The sequence below is a fragment of the Ricinus communis genome, chromosome 6, assembly GCF_019578655.1.
Source record: "Ricinus communis isolate WT05 ecotype wild-type chromosome 6, ASM1957865v1, whole genome shotgun sequence".
Lineage (NCBI taxonomy): Eukaryota > Viridiplantae > Streptophyta > Magnoliopsida > Malpighiales > Euphorbiaceae > Ricinus > Ricinus communis.
In genome coordinates this window covers 14,515,831-14,534,091 of record NC_063261.1, presented here as the reverse complement: position 1 = coordinate 14,534,091, position 18,261 = coordinate 14,515,831, and the positions used below count along the sequence as shown (strand labels likewise).

Here is an 18,261-nt window from a genome sequence, read left to right as displayed (position 1 = left end):
ACTTTACTATATAATTTTTTTTAGAATTTTAATATTGATTTCTTTTTATTCGAATTTTAAAATTTATAAATTAGTTGGTAAGTATACTAATATTTAGATTATTATATAATCTATTAAGAGTATTTTAGTAAAAAAAATTAAGAATAATGATATTAATTAAAAAACTGATTTTCTTAATTTTTATGTAAATTGAGAATAGTCTACCAAAGCTGGAGGGATAAGTATTTTATTCACAGCAAGTAGTTTTTCTTTAGCTAAAATACCATCTTAGCCCTGGATTTAGAGTTAATATATAGTTAGCATAGATTTTTTATTTTTCTAATTAATTTACTTAAAAACTTATCAAATTTGATTCCTGAATTTCAGACTAAATATTCTATTATATAAAATTGAAATTCTTAATTAATTAGAGTAAAATTATATAATTTTAACATTATTTAATTCTATCATCTAACAATAATAATCAAATTATATTTTTAATTAAAATATTTTAAATTAATTCTAAACTCTTAAAGATTATATTTTTATTAAATTAAAGTAGAATTTAAAATTCTTATAATATTTAATATTAGTTTCTTATAATAAAATAATAATAACTTAATAATTCTTTCAGTCTCGGACTCGGTCCAGACTCTTCGAGATTATTAGTTCAATTGGTGGATCAATTGCTCAACCATTAGGTTATATATATGTATGATTTAATATTTATAAAATTATTTATTTTCATGTATCAAAACTTTTTCAAAATATTTTTATTATAATTTTTGAATTTATTGTTTATTAATATACATAATGCCAATTAAATTCTATAAATATAATCAATTTTTAAAATCAGTCGTTATTAATTCTGGAAATTATTAGTTAAATAAATTATTAAAATATATTATAAAATAAAATTTGAGTAGCATATCACATGAAATTGTGGCAATAAGATGAGTCATGATAATAATTTGCAGATCAGTAAGCAAAAGCTACAAATAACTCCTTAAACTTTTGGCCAAATTTTAATTAGGTTCTTAAATTTTAAGTTAGAATAATTAAGTCCTTAAACTAAATAACATAGAACAATAATGTTAAATAATATACAGAACCGATTGCTTAGGGGATAAAATGTCTTGAAAATTTTTACAACTTAGTCACTGAACTTGTAAAAACTGTCGTTTTACTTCTTAAACTTAATTTTTTTCTGCAAATTGGATCCAAATTAGTTTTAGAAAAGCAATTTTGGTTCAATTACTTTCAACCTTAACTAGGATTCGTCGTCCTCAACTCCCGAGACTCGAGAAAGGCAGTAACTTTTATCATTGAATTTTTCATAATTTCTTCGATATTTAAATCTGAAAAATGGATGCTAACACAAAGGAGAGATCTTTAGATGAGAAATATTTATGCAAATTGTGGATTCCTAAGAAATACTTAGTTAAAGAAGATAAATTTTTAGAGATTCACAATGAAAAAGTTTTTCATAAGATATGGATTTATAAGTAGTACTTGGTAAAAAGACAAGTAAAAATAGAAAAATAATGCTCATGTCTGCAGGAATCCAACTCCTCAGTTATTTATGGGATTGTATAAGAAACACCTGAAGCGTCATGGAGAATTTAGTCAACAGTGGCACCGACCACTCATAAGAACACAAGATGAAAGACTTCAAATGCAACGTGGTGATCCAAAGAGGGTGGTATTTGACAAACTAGAAAAAAATCTCACCTCCGAGAGGAGCATATGTCAACATATATCAAAGAGGTAACTAAAATTTATGGATTTCATCTATTGAAATCACAATTGGCATTAAATTGTTTCTACTTATTTTTTTAATTTTATTGTCAATTGTTGTGTCTTATTAGAAAGTTTGTACCTTTATGCAGACTTGGTACATTACTTAACTTGTTTAATTTTTCTTTTTATGTGGAAAAAAAAATTCTTATTTGCTAGTAAGATTACATAAAGAACTACACAAAAGATACAACAGATCTAGAAAGAAAAAAGCATAAGACCGACCTACGACTAAGAAAAAATTCTTGGAATAATATTTTCTATTACCCTTAGGATTTATGTAAGGCCAAAATAAGTGGTGAATTTTTCTTTTAGTTATTTTTTATCTTTTGTTATTCTATTATAAATCGGTTCTAAAGCCACTATTCAGAAATTAAATAAAATAGGCCTCATGGCCACTTCTATTTTTGGGTGTCTTATTTATGATGTGTAATGAGTGAATAAGAAATAACAAAAATAATACAAGATGAGACAAAGCACATGACATAAGACACATATAAAAGGAGGTACGCAATAGAAACATGTCTTATACTAAAGATAATATGAGGAAACAGTAGGTACATATCAAAATTAAGTAAAAGAAGAAGCAAACTACCTATGCAAATAAAAAAAAACTCTATTTTCATAACCAAGAGAGCGCTGGTGGTCTCAGAAGAATCATAATGGTGAATTGGGCGATGATTCACAACTGCAAAACTAAACAGGTTTATACGTTTTAATTATTTGAATTGTTAAAAATTTTAAGGATAAAAGCATGATTATAAAGATATGTGGGAACTAAGCATATTATGATTTAAATGATTTATTGGTCCTAGAAATATATGGTTCTTTAGAGAACAAATCTGTAGAAGACTAAAAAAAATATTTAAAGTGCAGCCCCAATTAGTTCTCAAAGTTAGAAATATTCTTAGAGATCTAGTAATATTTTAAAATATTTTAAGTCAGGAGCCCTAAGTAGTTCCCCAAGTTAAGAATGTCCTTAGGGAACTGATAGTATTTTAATATAAAATCCTCAAGTAAAACTAGTTCTTGGCATTCTAATTTTGTTTATCAGATTTTATAAATTAACTAATAATATTTTAATGTGAGATCCCCAAGTAAAACTAGTTTTTAGCGCTCTAATTTTATTTATTAGGTTCCCTAAGTTAACTTATAATATTTTAATTCGCAAGTCCCAAGTTGGAAATATTATTAGGAATCTAAATAATATTTTAAAATATTTCAATTCGAGAGCCCCAAGTTGGAAATATTCTTTGGAGATCCAGGTAATATTTTCAAAAAGAAAAAAATCAGTTTGAAAGCCCCAAGTAAATTGGGTACTTAGGAATCTAGAGTCCTAAGTTGAAAATGTTTTTGGGGATCCAACCTACAAAAAAAAAGTCAGATCCTAAAATTAATTTCTACATACATATCAGGCTACATTCTAAAATATTTTCTAGTAATCTAAATATAATTATGCATAATTACACAGCAAATAAACACACAAAATCAAATATTTTTGGTAAAAGAATATCTTTTTTAGCATTTTTTTCTGGTAAAATCGAAAAGGTTTTTTCTTTTGCAGGTGGGTATAGTTTCCAGTAATAACTCAAGTATAAGGTACAAGAGTTGAGGGTACGGTTTGAACCCACCAAGCTTATATCACACCAAAGCCGAGAGAGAGCAATCTTAGACGGGTTAAGATACTTGAGCAGATAACATCACAAAAGAAAGCACAGTGATACTACATCGATGTTGAGCGGTGAAAAGGCTGTTGGTGGCAATGCAAAGCAGAAAAGAGAGATGGTAAAGGGAGAGAAACATAATAATAAAAAGTGGCATATTTATAGTTGCCGTGTTAAATGAAAGAGAAACAATAAAACTAAATTACATGTGTAACTGGCCAATATAAACACAAAGACAATTGTTTGGCTTATAATTATTTTTCGAGCTCAAATGAGTAAAATAAAAGCTCAAGCTGAAAGCTCATAATCATTGATTTAATTAATTAATTTAGTCCAAATGAGTGAAATAAAAGTCCAAGTTGAAAACTCATAATCATTAATTTAATTAATTAATTATTTAGCTTAGTTAGTAAATTGAAGGTAATGATTACACATGTGAAGTAATGGAAGGAGTTATGTAAGCACTTTTTCCCAATTCCCAAATAGAATGAGATAACGGGATTCTATGCCATAAAAGATGGTAGCACTTCTAATAAAATTAGGAGTTGGGACTATTTATAAAAGCAGAAGCAGGAAATGGAGAAAGAAGGAAGCATCAACAATCAACAACAACAACAACAACAACTACACTAGCCAAAATCAAGATTATTCAATACAAATTCTCAACAAACACTTTTCAAAGCTTTAGCTTCTAGCAAACTATTTCTTTTAATTATTATCTTGTATTTATATTTATTTCAAACATTCAGATGTCTATTCAAATTTCTAACAATTTAAATACAAGTCATTCAGCTTAAAGGAATAAACAATTACTACTATTCATTTAAATCTTGTAGTGTCGCATTAAAGATCTAAATAAATTGTAAAGGGAGCTTAGGAATTCTAATTTAGAAGTCAATTCAAGGCGCATATGTTTTGTGTACCTACATTAGTGGTACGCTCAGCAAAATTTCCACTAAATACAATGCATAAAAAGTCATTAAAAATATATAAAACTTCATATCTATAAAAGTCAATAAATTTATGAATATTTACTTACTTTTAAAGATCTCATTAAAGTTGTAATTAAATACCTCCTAATTTTAATAAAATTTTTTAAAATTTTTAAATATTGGTATTGAATACCTCCATCATTTATACATGATTTTTTAAAATTATTATTGAATACTGACTCTTAAATTTCATCAAAGACTTCAATTCTCTTGAATATACCCACCTTAGTGTATTTATCTTGACTTAGTAGGAGTGTGATTTAGAAATTTTTACAACTGGTATTTGTTTCTTATTCAATAGCTAGATTAAACATATTTGACAATATTTAAGAATAAGCAACTAATAGCTTATTTGAGTTTTTATTTAGAAAACGTCATTCTTATTAAAAATTATATATAATAATTAATTTAAGTTGATTTTATATAATTAGTTTTTTTATAGTTCATGATAAATAATTATTATCTTAAAATTATATTTAATACTAAGATAATTATCACATTTAGAATTATGGCATTTGAGATCAAATTCTTTTCATTAGTGGGATTTAAATGTTAATAAATGCAATTAAATTAAATAGAATTAATTATAGTATTTTTAATTATTATATGCTATTTTTATTATTCTGTATTATAGAAAATAATATTACAATAATAAAATACAGTTAAAAATAAATTATACTTTCAATGATTATTCGATGTAATGTAACAGTTAATAAAACTTTGGTCAGCAGTTTAATTTATCAGCTACTAGCTATAACTATATTAATCAACTAAGCCAAACATACCCTTAATGGATGTTGGGCTTAGAAGTTTTTAACAATTGATAACCGTTTTTTATTCAACATCTATATTAAGCCCGTTCACTAAAATTTAAGGATTAGTAGTTGATAGTTTATTAAATTTCAATCAGCTGTTAATTATATTAACTCTATTTTAAAGTTTTCTTTTTATCAGTTAATAGTTGATTTGATTTTTTTATTTTAATATTATTTTTATTAATAATTATTAATAATAATTAATTTTAACTTATCTAATATAATTAGTTTTTTTATATTTTATAATAAATTATTATTATTTTGAAATTATATCTAATAGTTAAATAATTATAATAATTTTTTTATTAGTAGAATTTAAATTTTAATCTCTATCTTTTGAATAGCTTTTATTTCACTACTAGATTAAAGCACCATTTATGAGTCTATATTTATTATATTTTTAAACTTATTATTTTCATGATGAAAATTGTCAAAAGAAGAAAAAGAAACAGACAGTTACCTAATATTGATTTTATTTTTTAGTGATAAAATTGACCTGACGTTATCAGCATTTCTTAATTTTCTTTCTTTAACATTCTTTAATATTCTGGCGTTCTTTTTATATATCAACTGGCTAAGTTGTTAACCCACAATTCTTGTAAGCATTTTGGATATTTAATTGATAAATGTATGATAGTAATGTTAGGTATATTTTGATAGAGTAATCATTTTAGTTGTTGAAAAATAAAAGGATAAAGGGTCACTTTTAAAAAATTTTAAAAAAAAAGTTTTAAGATTCTTAATAAAGTAAATGAAAATAATCAGAGAGGATTATGCACTACTCATTTTTGCAATAGAATGATTAATTGCACTGTGAAATGAATTAAATCAAATTTGAGGCCATAAAAATATTATAAAAAATATAATTTAAAAGAGTATACTGCTAGCAATAATTATTAAATCAAGTGCCTATCAATAGCTCAAGGAAATCTACTCCTAAGAAGACAATTATTGATCCATAAGCAGTGACCTAACGCCAACTCTCCCATTAGAATAAAGTTAAACCCTATTTAGACATTAATAATCTAATATCAGTGAATAACAAGGTACCTTTCTAAAGAAAATAATTATTTTGAAGAAAAATAAGTGACTCAATTTCATGTTTTTTTGGTATTATTTATGAGAAATAAAAGTGACTAATTCACATTACAGGATGTGTACATGGTGCCCAGCAGCACGACGCAGCAGCAGCAGAAGTCGAGACCCAGCAGCACGACGCAGCAGCAGGTGACCCAGCAGCAGCAGTAACCATGACGCGTCTGTGGCAGCAGCAGAGGTCGATACCCACCAGCACGACGCAGCAGCAGGTGGCCCAGCAGCAGCAGTAACCACGACGTGTCTGTCGCAGCAGCAGGTGTCGTTGGCCATGGACGCGTCTGTGTACAGGAGAGTAGTCATTTTTTCTTTGTGGAGCTTATGAAAATCTTCATTGGTAACTTGGTCTTCCTCTGAGCTTGTTTTGATTACTTTTCTTATTCGTGGGATCATGGTATATTGATTGGTGTATTCCTCTGTGCTTTGGATAATTGATCATAGTTGATTATGGTTAGAATTTTGTTTCTTTTCTGTTATGCTAAAGTTACGGAAGATTCGCTTCAAACAGTTAGTGTTCAATTAGACGGTAAAAACTATGCATATTGGAGTTATGTAATAAATTTTTTTCTGAAAGGTAAACAAAAGTAGGGATGTATTTCGGGTGCTTCTGTTAAGCCTAAAAAAAGCACGGTAAGACACTATATGACATTATTAGATAAATGGGAGGTCGATAATTTAAAAATCATTATTTGGATCAATAATTTTGTTAAGCATTCGATAGGTACCCAGTTAGCAAAATATGAGACAACTAAGAAGGTTTGGGATCATCTAGCTAGACTGTACACACACTCTAATTTTACAAAACAATACCAGTTGGAATCTGATATTCGTGCTCTTCAGCAAAAAAATATGAGTATTCAAGAATTTTATGATGCTATGACAAATTTGTGGGATCAATTGGCTCTCACAGAATCTGCTAAATTACGAGCCTTTGGGGCTTACATTGCACGAAGAGAGGAGCGGAGATTGGTACAATTTTTAATGGCTCTTCATGATGAGTTTGAGGGACTTCACAGGTCTATTTTGCATCGTCATCCACTGCCTTCTGTTGACTCTGTTGTTAGTAAGCTTTTGGTTGAAGAAATTCGTCTGAAGCCTTTGGTTGTAGAAGAGGTTTTTTCAGCTTCTACTCCATCTGTTTTTGCCATGCCTCCTCGATCAAATTTTAAATCTCACTTCAGACCATATGGATCTGTTGCTCATGATAAATGCGGGTTCTGTAAGCAAAAAGGTCATTAAAAATCTCAGTGTCCGAAATTGTGCAAAGGAAAGCAGCAGCAGTAGTCTCATCAGTGGCCTTATCGGCCACCGCCTCTCCACAATGGACCTCCTCTTCTACCTCGTCCTCACAATGCACTATCAACCTCCTCCTTGAACCTATCAAGGATTGAGCAGTTTCAGTAGTTCCTTGCATCTCAGCCTCATGTCATGTCTGCTTCCTCTCAAATAGGTTTGCCATCTAGTCCTTCAGGTATATCCCCTTCCTCCTGGATTTTAGATTCTGGTGCCTCAAACCATATGTCACCTAATTTGTCATCATTTACCTCCCTAACCCCTAAAGTTTCAGTTCCTATTACGAGTGCTAGTGGTACACCTATGCCATTGCAAGGTGTTGGTTCGGTTATTACGCTTTCTTTGTCTTTATCTAATGTCTATCACATTCCTAGTCTTGCTTTGAATCTTGCTTCTGTTGGTCAGATATGTGATACTGGATGTTCAGGATCCAAATTCTCAGGAGGTGATTGGGATCGGCCATAGAAAATGAGGACTTTATGTATTGGATCAGCTCAAAACTCTTCATACTGCAGCAACTGTTCATGGTGTGAATTTGTCATCCTTTCCTTGAGTCCTTCTTCATCTGTATTTTATTTGTGGCATTCTCGCCTTAGCTATATCTCTGTGTCTCGTTTATAATTTTTAGTTTCTACAGGAGCTTTAGGAAATTTGAAAACTCATGATATTTCTGATTGCAGTGGTTATAAACTAGCAAAGTTTACTGCATTGCCTTTTCCTAAAAGCATTATTATATATGTTGCTCCTTTTTATCTTATTCATTCTGATGTATGGGGACCCTCTCCTGTTTCTACAAAAAGGGGTTCTCGTTATTATGTATCTTTTATTGATGATTGCACCCGTTATTGTTGGGTTTATCTTATGAAATGTCGTTCAGACTTTTTTGGCATTTATAATAAATTTCGATCTCTTGTGAAAACCCATTATTCAGCTGTTATTAAATGTTTTAGATATGATTTTGGGGGAGAGTATACTTCTCATGCTTTTAAGGATCTTCTTGCTTTAGATGGTACACTTTACTAAACTTCTTGCACTGATACTCCTGAACAAAATGGAGTTACTAAAAGAAAACATAGGCACATTCTTGAGATTGCACGGTCACTTTTGTTGTCTGCTAGTGTTCCTATTGAATTTTGGGGGGAGGGAGTTCTTAATTCTGTTAATTTAATTAACAGAATTCCTACTTCTCATAATTCCGGCTTGTCTCCCTATGAAAGATTGTATAATCGTCCTCCAGATTATTCTTCTCTTCGTCTCCTTAGTTCTATATGTTTTGTTCTTCTTCCTCATGTTGAACGCAGTAAGTTAACATCTCGATCTACTATATGTGTCTTTCTTGGTTATGGTGCAGGATAAAAAGGGTATCGTTGTTTTGGTACAGTCAGTCATAAGTTATATGTTTCTCATCATATTGTTTTTCTTGAACATATTCCTTATTTTGCAATTACTAACCGTCCTCACAGTATATCTATGTCTGATCTTATCCACATTGACCCTTTTGCTACTGATATTGATGAGCTACCCTCTACTGGCATTCCTGATACTTCTGTTGGCCCTTCTACTATATACTTTGCCCAATCATCTCCTAAGACTACGGATACTACCGAACCTCACTATCCTGTACGAAATTGTAAGTCCACTAAACGACCTGACTTTGATTATTCTTGTTATTCGAGTTCATTTGTTTCTTTTCTAGCTCTATTCATCGTCTTTCTGAGTCTTTATTTTTCAAAGAAGCAATTCTCGATCCTCTTTGGCAGCATGCTATGGCTGAGGAGCTAACCGCTCTTTAGTGTCCCTGCCTGTAGGTAAATGTGCTATTAGTTCTCGTTGGGTTTATAAGATTAAAACTAACTCTGATAGGTCTATTGAAAGATATAAAGCTCGTTTAGTGGCTAAGGGTTATTCTCAAGAATATGGTCTGAATTATGAGAAGACTTTCGCTCCCGTTGCTAAAATGACTACAGTTTGAACTCTTATTGTTATTGCTTCTATTTGCCATTGGGATATAACCCAAATGGATATTAAAAATGCCTTTTTGAATGGCAACCTTTACGAAGAAGTTTATATGGTCCTCCTCCTAACCTTGATCATTATCCTGGTGAAGTTTGCAAACTTAGAAAGGCCATTTATGGTCTCAAACAGGCTCCTCGCGCCTGGTTTGAGAAGTTGTGATTACTTCACTTGGCTTTCATCCTAGCAACAATGATTCTGCACTGTTTGTCTAAAGTACTTCAGCTAGTTGAATTTTGCTATCTCTATATGTTGATGATAAGATTATTGCAGATGATGATGTTGTTGGGATTAGTATGTTGAAGTCTGAACTGACTTGTTGTTTTGCTATGAAGGACTTGGGTCCCTTTCGTTACTTCTTGGGTATTGAAGTTGGTTCCTCTCCAAAAGGGTATCTTCTTTCTCAATCTAAATATGTCTCTGATATTTTTGAACGTGCTTGCCTTTTTGATAATAAGACTGTTGATACTCCGATTGAGCTCAACGCTCGTTATTCTATTTCTGATGGTTCTCTACTGTCAGATTCGAGTCTATATCGGACTGTTGTTAGAAGTCTGGTTTATCTTACTATCACTCTTTCTGATATCACATATGTTATTCATATAGTCAGTCAATTTGTTACTTCTCCTACTACAGTTCATCGGGCTGCTGTTCTTTGTATTTTAAAATACCTCCGCGGCATTGAGTTTCAGGCTCTCTTACTTTTATCTACTTCATCTTTAGAGTTATGTGCTTACTCTGATGTTGATTGGGCCAGTGATCCCACTGACTGCAAATCAACTACTGGATTTTGTATCTCTCTAGGTGATTCTCTTATCTCTTAGAAAAGTAAGAAGCATGACGTCATTTCTCGATCCTCAATGGAGGTTGAATATCACGCTATGGCTTCTACTATCTGTGAAATAGTTTGGTTGCGATGGTTGCTTGCTGATATGGGTGTTTTTCTGCGGCAACCGACTCCTTTACATTGTGATAATAAGAGTGCTATTCAGATTGCTCATAACTCGGTGTTTCACGAATGAACCAAGTATATCGAAATCGACTGCATATTACTCGTCATCACCTTCAGAACGGCACATTGACATTTTCGCTTTATGTCTGACAAACTCTCGATACTTGTTGCTATCGCATCATGAGTTTGAGAAAGGATGTTAAACATTGTAATTCTCTAATTATCATAAGGGTAGTATAGACTTTTTCCTTTTCTTTGTATGTTAGATTATAACAACCTTTTCTCTTTGTTTTAGGGTTAAGATTATAACAACCTTTTCTCTTTGTTTTAGGATTAGCTTTTCTTTTGTAATTTATACAAATCTTTCTTTCAAATGCTAATATACAAATCTAAAAATATAATCCAATAAGTTCATTTTAATAACTTAAATCCAATCTAAAATATATATCTAATAGCCCATTATAATTATTTAAATTGAGCTCAAAAAATATAATATGATAAACCCATTTAAATCACTTAAGTTGAATCTAAAATATTTAAGTAATTTATCACATGTTTTAATTGAAAGGACCCATTAAAATTTGAGAAACTTGTACAGCAGGTCAATTTTAACCTTTTTTTTTTTTTAATCTACTATAGCAATCAAAATTTCAGGTCTAATAAACAGTGGGTGCATGCTAGAAGGACTAAAAAGAAAAAGGGAGAAAACTAGATGGACTTTTTATGTGTCTACTTAAAAAAATAAGACAAATTTAAAATTATATTTATAGGGTTTTATTGAAAAGAAAAGGAAAAAAAAAATGGAGAGGGAAAAGAAATAAAGTAAACATTAATGAATCAGTTTTCCAACTCACATCCTTTACAAAGAACTTGGATTTATTTGGCTAAAACGACAAGTCTTTGTTAATAACATATCTAATGAGTGCAGCACTCCCACATCACCAAAAGAAAATAATAAAAAGAAGACCTGCCAGTTGCCAAATTCAATGAGCACTTTCACTTCTAGTCTAATAGTAGAATGCAGGAGAAATGTTTGGAGCACTAATTAGACAAGGGAATGAAAAGAAATTAAAAGGAAAAAAATGTAAATTTTATTAGGATTCAAGTGCATATTGGAAAGTAGGATTTTATTAGTTTTATATTTTTTATTCTTAATTTTATTGAAAGATTTTATACACATTCCATGAAGTTTTAATTTTTATATTTACTTGTAATTTAAAAATAATAATTAATATGTGATGTTCATTTATCGTACTCGCTCCTAAGGAAGGGAATATGCTTTTGCATGTTACTCTATTTTCTTCATTCCTTTCTTATTATTCTATTTTTTTCAAAACTCGACTCGACTCGTTTACATCCATATAGCTGCCATCACTATTTTATCATATTGTCCCTGATTTGATGTCAAAATTAAAATCGCAACCTTTGAAAGCTCCTATATAGAGCTTATTAGCTGCTTACAAAGTCATTTGAGCTGAATAGAAGAGAGACCTATTTCTCGGCGTTGAGTCAAAATTCTTAATACGTTAATTTATACTGACATTCAGATAGCGAGATATATGTTTTCAGACTTCTCATCTCATCATCTACGTATTGGTACCTTCAAATTATATTTTTGGCACCGTTGAAATTTCTTTAGCAATTGAATTTCGATGACCCTAAATGATCTTTTAAAGTAGATGATTCGACTTGTTAAACTAAGTCAACATGCGTAAATTATGTTTCTCAATTGTATTTGAATCATAAAACATAGATTAATACATAAAATTTAATTAATTAATTGATTAATAAATAAATCATTTTGTTATAACTACTATTAATTATGATAAAAATCAATATATATGTATAGATGTGATTGATATTAATATAGATAAATATTTTAATGGATTAATGGATAAATTATTATTAATAGATTAAATTATACTGAAAAAATTTAAAGTTAATCTTCAAAGTCATAATTAAAATTATTGATTTTTAAACTTATACTAAGAAATCATAGTTAAAATTATTGATTTGGTTTTTTTATTGCAAATTAAGATTAAATTATTCTAGAGACAAAATAACGTTTACGAAATAAGAATAAAATTTACTTTTAGATGAATTTGATATGTAATAATAAATGTAAAACTAAATTAAAATTTTTAATTAATTAAATCCTTTAACCCGATTGATTAACAGAAAAGTTAGCCAGAGGGATAAAGTTAATGAAAATAATCCTAAAGGGATGCTAATTCACTTTTGGAAATGCATAGATAGACTTGTAATGATAGTAATTTTCCCTTTCTTTTCTTTTCTTTTCTTTTCCCACAGTTTCCTCCTACAAAATAAAGCGTTACAGAAAGTATCTTTCTTTTTGGTCAACAATTCCATTGCATCCATAGCAAACAAATGACGACGGGGATCGTAGAATTACTAGTAATTCCACTTATAGGGGCTGCTCTTCAGGTGCTGTTCGCCAAGTTAGCGTCTCGAGGGTTCTGGCACTTGTTCAAGAAACGAGGACTCGAACTTAAGCAGTTGGCGGATCTGAAGTTTTTAGTACTGACTATAATTGCAGTGCTGACTGATGCAGAGGAGAAGGAAATTTCAAACCCGTCAGTGAAAGTGTGGGTGGACGAGCTTAAAGATGCTGTTTATGAGGCAGAGGATGTGCTGGATGAGATTTTCATCAGCAGAGATCAGAATCAGGCTCGTAACTCTGATCTCAAGAAGAAAGTGGAAGATGTAATTTCTCGACTGAGATCTGTAGCTGAACAGAAAGACGTCCTTGGTTTCAAAGGACTGGGAGGGAAAACACCATCAAGGTTGCCAACGACTTCATTAATGAGTGAACCTCAAGTGTTTGGTAGAGAAGATGAAGCAAGAGCAATTCTTGAATTTTTATTACCAGATGGTGGGAATGACAATCAAATTCCCGGGGCGATCGAGAACGGTCATGTTTTTGCAGCAAATGAGAATGGAGACCCTGTAATGAACGAGAATGAACGCGAAGCGCATGAGAATGGATCTCCAGCTGGTGGTGAAAATGGAGGACCAGGGAACAGAGGTCTAGACGTCGATGAGAATGGAGGACCAGAAGATGAGGATGGTGTTTGGGCGAATAACCATGAGAACGAAGCCCCAGTGGAAGACAATGTAGTCCTATTAAATGAGAACCAAGTTGCTATGAACCAGGAGGAAATCCCTGTCCTTTCAATTGTTGGGATGCCAGGGGTCGGCAAGACAACTCTTGCTCAACTTTTGTTCAATTGCAAGACTGTAAAAGACAATTTTAATCTGAGAGTATGGATTCATGTATCAGAGGAATTCGATGTTCTCAAAGTAACTAAACTTATTTATCACAATGTCATTTCTGGTGATTGCCCTACTTTGGAATTGAATAAACTGCAGGTCAGTCTACAGGCGGCCCAAACTGCTGACTTAAATATGCTTCAAGTCAGAATACAGGAGGCTTTGAGGGGAAAGAAACTTCTATTTGTTCTGGATGACATTTGGAATGAAAGTTTTAATCACTGGGATGTTCTGAAGAGGCCATTTAAAGATGTGGCCTCTGGGAGTAGAATTATTTTGACAAGTCGCAGTATCAGTGTTGCATCAACAATGCGTGCTGCTCGTATTCATCATCTACCTTGTTTATCTGAGAATGATTGCTGGTCCTTATTTATTAGCCATGCTTGCAGGCCTGGAATAGACTTAGACACTGAGCATCCAGAACTGAAGGAAAGAATTCTGAAGAAGTGCAGTGGCTTGCCTTTAGCTGCAACAGCACTTGGGGCACTCTTGTACTCTATAGAGGAGATCGATGAATGGAATGGTGTATTGAATAGCGAAATATGGGAGCTTCCAAGTGATAAGTGCAGCATACTTCCAGTTTTAAGATTGAGTTACTATCATCTTCCTTCTCATCTTAAACAATGCTTTGCTTATTGCTCCATATTTCCCAAGGGCTTTCAATTTCGAAAGGAACACTTGATTCGTCTATGGATGGCTCAGGGGTTGGTGAGGCAGCACAAGAATAAAAGGAGAGAAGAGGTGGGTGATGAGTGCTTCCGTGAACTATTATCAAGGTCATTCTTTCAACAATTCGGCAGTCATGACAAACCATATTTTACAATGCACGATCTTTTCAACGATTTGGCTAGAGATGTAGCAGGAGAATTCTGTTTTAACTTTGAAGATGGCACCCCAAATGATATTGGGGAAAAGATTCGCCATTTTTCATTCTTAGCTGAGAAATATGATGTTCCTGAAAAGTTCGATTCCTTCAAGGGTGCTAATCATTTGCGGACATTTTTGCCGCTCAAATTGGTATCTTCGCAACAGGTTTGTGCTTTGAGTAATTCCGCTTTAAAAAGCTTGTTGATGGCATCCAGTCATTTGCGTGTTCTATCGCTGTCACCATATCCAATCCCCAAATTAGATGACTCCATTAGTAATTTAAAATACCTTCGCTACTTGGATCTTTCTCACAGTTTGATTCAAGCTCTACCTGACCCTATTTGTTCATTGGACAACTTGGAGACCTTGCTGTTGCTAGAATGTCGTAACCTCACTAAGCTGCCTAGAGACATGAAGAAACTTATCAATCTCCAGCATCTTAATATTAACAAAACTAAGTTAAATAAGATGCCGCCACAATTTGGTAGACTGAAGAAGCTCCATGTATTGACTGATTTTGTCGTGGGGGATAGTGGCTCTAGCATTAGCGAGTTGAAACAGCTTTCTGATCTTGGGGGAGCACTTTCCGTACTGAATCTGGAGAAGGTTAAAGTTGCAGATGCTGCTGGTGCCAATTTGAAGGAGAAAAAGTATCTTAGTGAATTAGTTTTCCAATGGACGAAGGGAATTCATCATAATGCCCTAAATGAAGAAACAGTGCTTGATGGGTTACAGCCTCATGAGAATTTGAAGAAGCTCGCTATACTAAACTACGGCGGTGGGAATTTTCAGACGTGGTTGGGAGATGCTTCATTCTCAAAAATGATGTATTTGCGTCTTGTTGGTTGTGAAAATTGTTCATCCTTGCCTTCACTTGGGCAGCTATCTTGTCTCAAGGAATTCCATGTTGCCAACATGAAAAATCTAAGAACTGTGGGTGCTGAATTCTGCCGGACTGCTGCTTCTTCAATTCAGCCATTCAAATCCCTTGAAATTCTGAGGTTCGAGGACATGCCAATCTGGTCGTCATTCACCGTTGAAGTACAGCTCCCCCGCCTCCAAAAGCTTCATTTGCATAAATGTCCAAATCTGACCAACAAACTACCAAAGCATCTTCCTTCCTTGTTAACACTTCATATCTCTGAATGTCCCAATTTGGAATTGGGATTTCTGCACGAGGACACAGAGCACTGGTACGAGGCACTAAAGAGTCTCGAAATAAGCAGTAGCTGCAATTCTATAGTTTTCTTTCCATTAGACTACTTCACCAAACTTGAAAATCTTCAAATTCAGGGTTGTGTTCATCTTAAATTTTTTAAGCATTCACCTTCTCCTCCAATATGTCTCCAAAACTTGCATATTCAAGATTGTTGTCTCCTAGGATCTTTCCCTGGAGGTAGACTTCTGTCCAACCTACAGTCACTGTCAATCAAGAATTGCAATAATCAGCTCACACCCAAAGTTGACTGGGGTTTACATGAAATGGCTAAACTCAATTCTTTAGAGATTGAAGGTCCGTACAAAGGCATTGTATCGTTCCCTGAAGAGGGTCTGTTGCCTGTCAATCTTGATTCTCTTCATATCAATGGGTTTGAGGATCTCAGGTCTCTCAACAATATGGGACTTCAGCACCTCAGCCGTCTTAAAACGTTGGAGATTGAAAGCTGCAAGGACCTCAATTGCATGTCGGTGGGGAAGCTGCCTCCGTCCCTCGCTTGTTTGAATATTAGCGATTGCCCTGACATGGAGCGAAGATGCAAACAAGGAGGGGCAGAATGGGACAAGATTTGTCACATCTCCAAAATAACCATTGATGGCGATGAAGTCAATTGAAAAGGACATCTGCGAAGCAGAAAAATAAACACCCCCAACTTAAACACAGGTATTTTTTCTAATCTTGTACTCTACATATGTGTTCTATCGATTGAATGAATTGCAAGTTATGGCCCTGAAATGATTTATTTTACTATCTTTTTTATTAAAATTATGAAGATATTGCATTACGCGTTGTCAACAGAGAATGGGAACACTCGCAGGAAGGGATTCAAGTGCATATTGGAAAGTAGGATTTTACAGGTTTACTTCAACTTCAAAAGCTACTGTTACTGGTACTATAATAGATTTTCTATGTGCTATGTTCAATTTGGATAATGATAACTCTTTTTACATTAGCTTTAGCATGATTGTTGTAAGATGGACATTTGTCTTGCCCTTTCTCTTTCTCTTTTCTCTTTCCTCTTTTGTTTAGTTTATTTAAGAAACCCTGAAGTGTAAACTCATCAGTATTCTATTTTTTCTTTTGGAGAATGATTTTTGGTACAAATCGAGACATCTCTCGAGCTATATTATATTCTTTATATTTTAAAAATCAAAAAGTGGAGTCCATTGCATATACAATGTAAATACTGATTTTATTTTGATATATTTAAAAATATTTTGTATAAAAAATATTTAAGTAAAATTTAAAATATTTATTTGTTTTACTCATTTGCAAACTTCTCTGCCACATTTGTTGCGACCTCCTCTCCATAGAAAAATAAAATAAAATTCCTCCGCCAGCTCCTCTAAAGCCATAGTATAGGAGTGGCAATGGTGAAGTATGGTTGATTTGAGTTCTTACTCTATCCAAGCCACGGTGAAGTGTGTGCTGTATGAGTCGACCTACTGAAAAAGAAGGTATATATTATATTAACTTTTCTATTCTTAGCTACATATTTAGGTATGGTTTTGTTGTCGATTCTTATCTGATATAATTATAATTTTAGAAGAAGTTTATACATAAAATTCATCTTCCAGAAATGTATTGAGCCAATGATCATTAAGTATACGAGTAGAGTTATTATTTTGGCAAACAAAATATAATTAAGCATCATGTATTATATGTGTTTGATAAAATGACTAAAAAGGAAATTTTTAAAAAAATTTTGATTTTCAACTATGGATGTGATTTTTGTTACTATATCATATACTCTTAAGTGTCTAGTTATGTTAAAGATTAAATTTTTTTTAGTTAAGCCTTTCAGATTTTAGCTGGTTGAATCCTTTAATCTTCTTCTTTTAATGATTTAGACTATTTGATATCTACTTCTTTATGAGAAAATAAAAAATGTTGAAATATGTTCTTTCTGTAATAATCTTAGATTTTGTTTTTGTTTTATAATTAGTTGTATTCTGATAATTAATTTTCATAGTTAACATCTCATTTTTATAGCAATGCAACATTCCAATAAAAAAATATGATTAGTTGTCATACATAAACTTGAAATTCTTAATTGGGTATATATATATACAATATTTAAAATTTTGGTTTGGTTGATATGCCTACTTCAATGTAAAAGCACATTTGAGATTGAAAATGATTTCAGCGACATTTAGTAAACTCTCTAATATACTTACTCAAGAGTTTACGATATAATAGAAAGGCTTACTCTGTTGATTTTGAAATATATGTTGCAGTGTTGTACTTCTACCTACAACAAAACCATAGCAAGTAGGTGGTTGAT

General features: G+C 32.1%; 3 protein-coding genes across 4 annotated transcripts; all 3 read left to right on the top strand.

The window, feature by feature from the left end:
• The first annotated feature begins 5,926 nt into the window (after positions 1-5,926).
• Positions 5,927-17,101, top strand: LOC8282045 (putative disease resistance RPP13-like protein 1). 2 transcript variants are annotated; one of them, XM_048375535.1, is made up of 4 exons: positions 5,927-6,293; positions 6,400-6,679; positions 12,911-16,640; positions 16,776-17,101. In XM_048375535.1, the coding sequence occupies exon 3, from the start codon at positions 12,989-12,991 to the stop codon at positions 16,589-16,591; it is 3,603 nt and encodes a 1,200-aa protein (XP_048231492.1). In that variant the 5' UTR covers positions 5,927-6,293; positions 6,400-6,679; positions 12,911-12,988; the 3' UTR covers positions 16,592-16,640; positions 16,776-17,101. The 2 variants fall into 2 exon arrangements, with proteins under 2 accessions (XP_048231492.1, XP_048231493.1); XM_048375536.1 differs by lacking the exon at positions 5,927-6,293 and having other exon boundaries at positions 6,303-6,679; positions 16,751-17,101.
• Positions 7,219-8,658, top strand: LOC125370282. The gene is made up of 3 exons (XM_048375292.1): positions 7,219-7,561; positions 7,793-8,080; positions 8,273-8,658. Exons 1-3 carry the CDS (start codon positions 7,219-7,221, stop codon positions 8,656-8,658), a joined length of 1,017 nt encoding a protein of 338 aa, XP_048231249.1.
• Positions 9,106-10,670, top strand: LOC107261964 (uncharacterized mitochondrial protein AtMg00810-like). The gene is made up of 4 exons (XM_015724627.1): positions 9,106-9,265; positions 9,444-9,554; positions 9,922-10,452; positions 10,555-10,670. The coding sequence occupies exons 1-4, from the start codon at positions 9,106-9,108 to the stop codon at positions 10,668-10,670; spliced, it is 918 nt and encodes a 305-aa protein (XP_015580113.1).
• Positions 17,102-18,261: the final 1,160 nt, after the last annotated feature.

What these genes read in the sequence shown, in the direction of transcription:
- LOC125370282 (XM_048375292.1), top strand. Translation starts at nt 7,219, where the DNA reads ATGACAAATTTGTGGGATCAATTGGCTCTCACAGAATCTGCTAAATTA. An exon ending in TCATGATAAATGCGGGTTCT is followed by an intron (nt 7,562 to 7,792) that starts GTAAGCAAAAAG and finishes CCTCTCAAATAG; the next exon opens with GTTTGCCATCTAGTCCTTCA. An exon ending in AGGATCCAAATTCTCAGGAG is followed by an intron (nt 8,081 to 8,272) that starts GTGATTGGGATC and finishes TAGTTTCTACAG; the next exon opens with GAGCTTTAGGAAATTTGAAA.
- LOC107261964 (XM_015724627.1), top strand. Translation starts at nt 9,106, where the DNA reads ATGTCTGATCTTATCCACATTGACCCTTTTGCTACTGATATTGATGAG. An exon ending in TCACTATCCTGTACGAAATT is followed by an intron (nt 9,266 to 9,443) that starts GTAAGTCCACTA and finishes CCCTGCCTGTAG; the next exon opens with GTAAATGTGCTATTAGTTCT. An exon ending in TGGATTTTGTATCTCTCTAG is followed by an intron (nt 10,453 to 10,554) that starts GTGATTCTCTTA and finishes TCTGTGAAATAG; the next exon opens with TTTGGTTGCGATGGTTGCTT.
- LOC8282045 (XM_048375535.1), top strand. Translation starts at nt 12,989, where the DNA reads ATGACGACGGGGATCGTAGAATTACTAGTAATTCCACTTATAGGGGCT.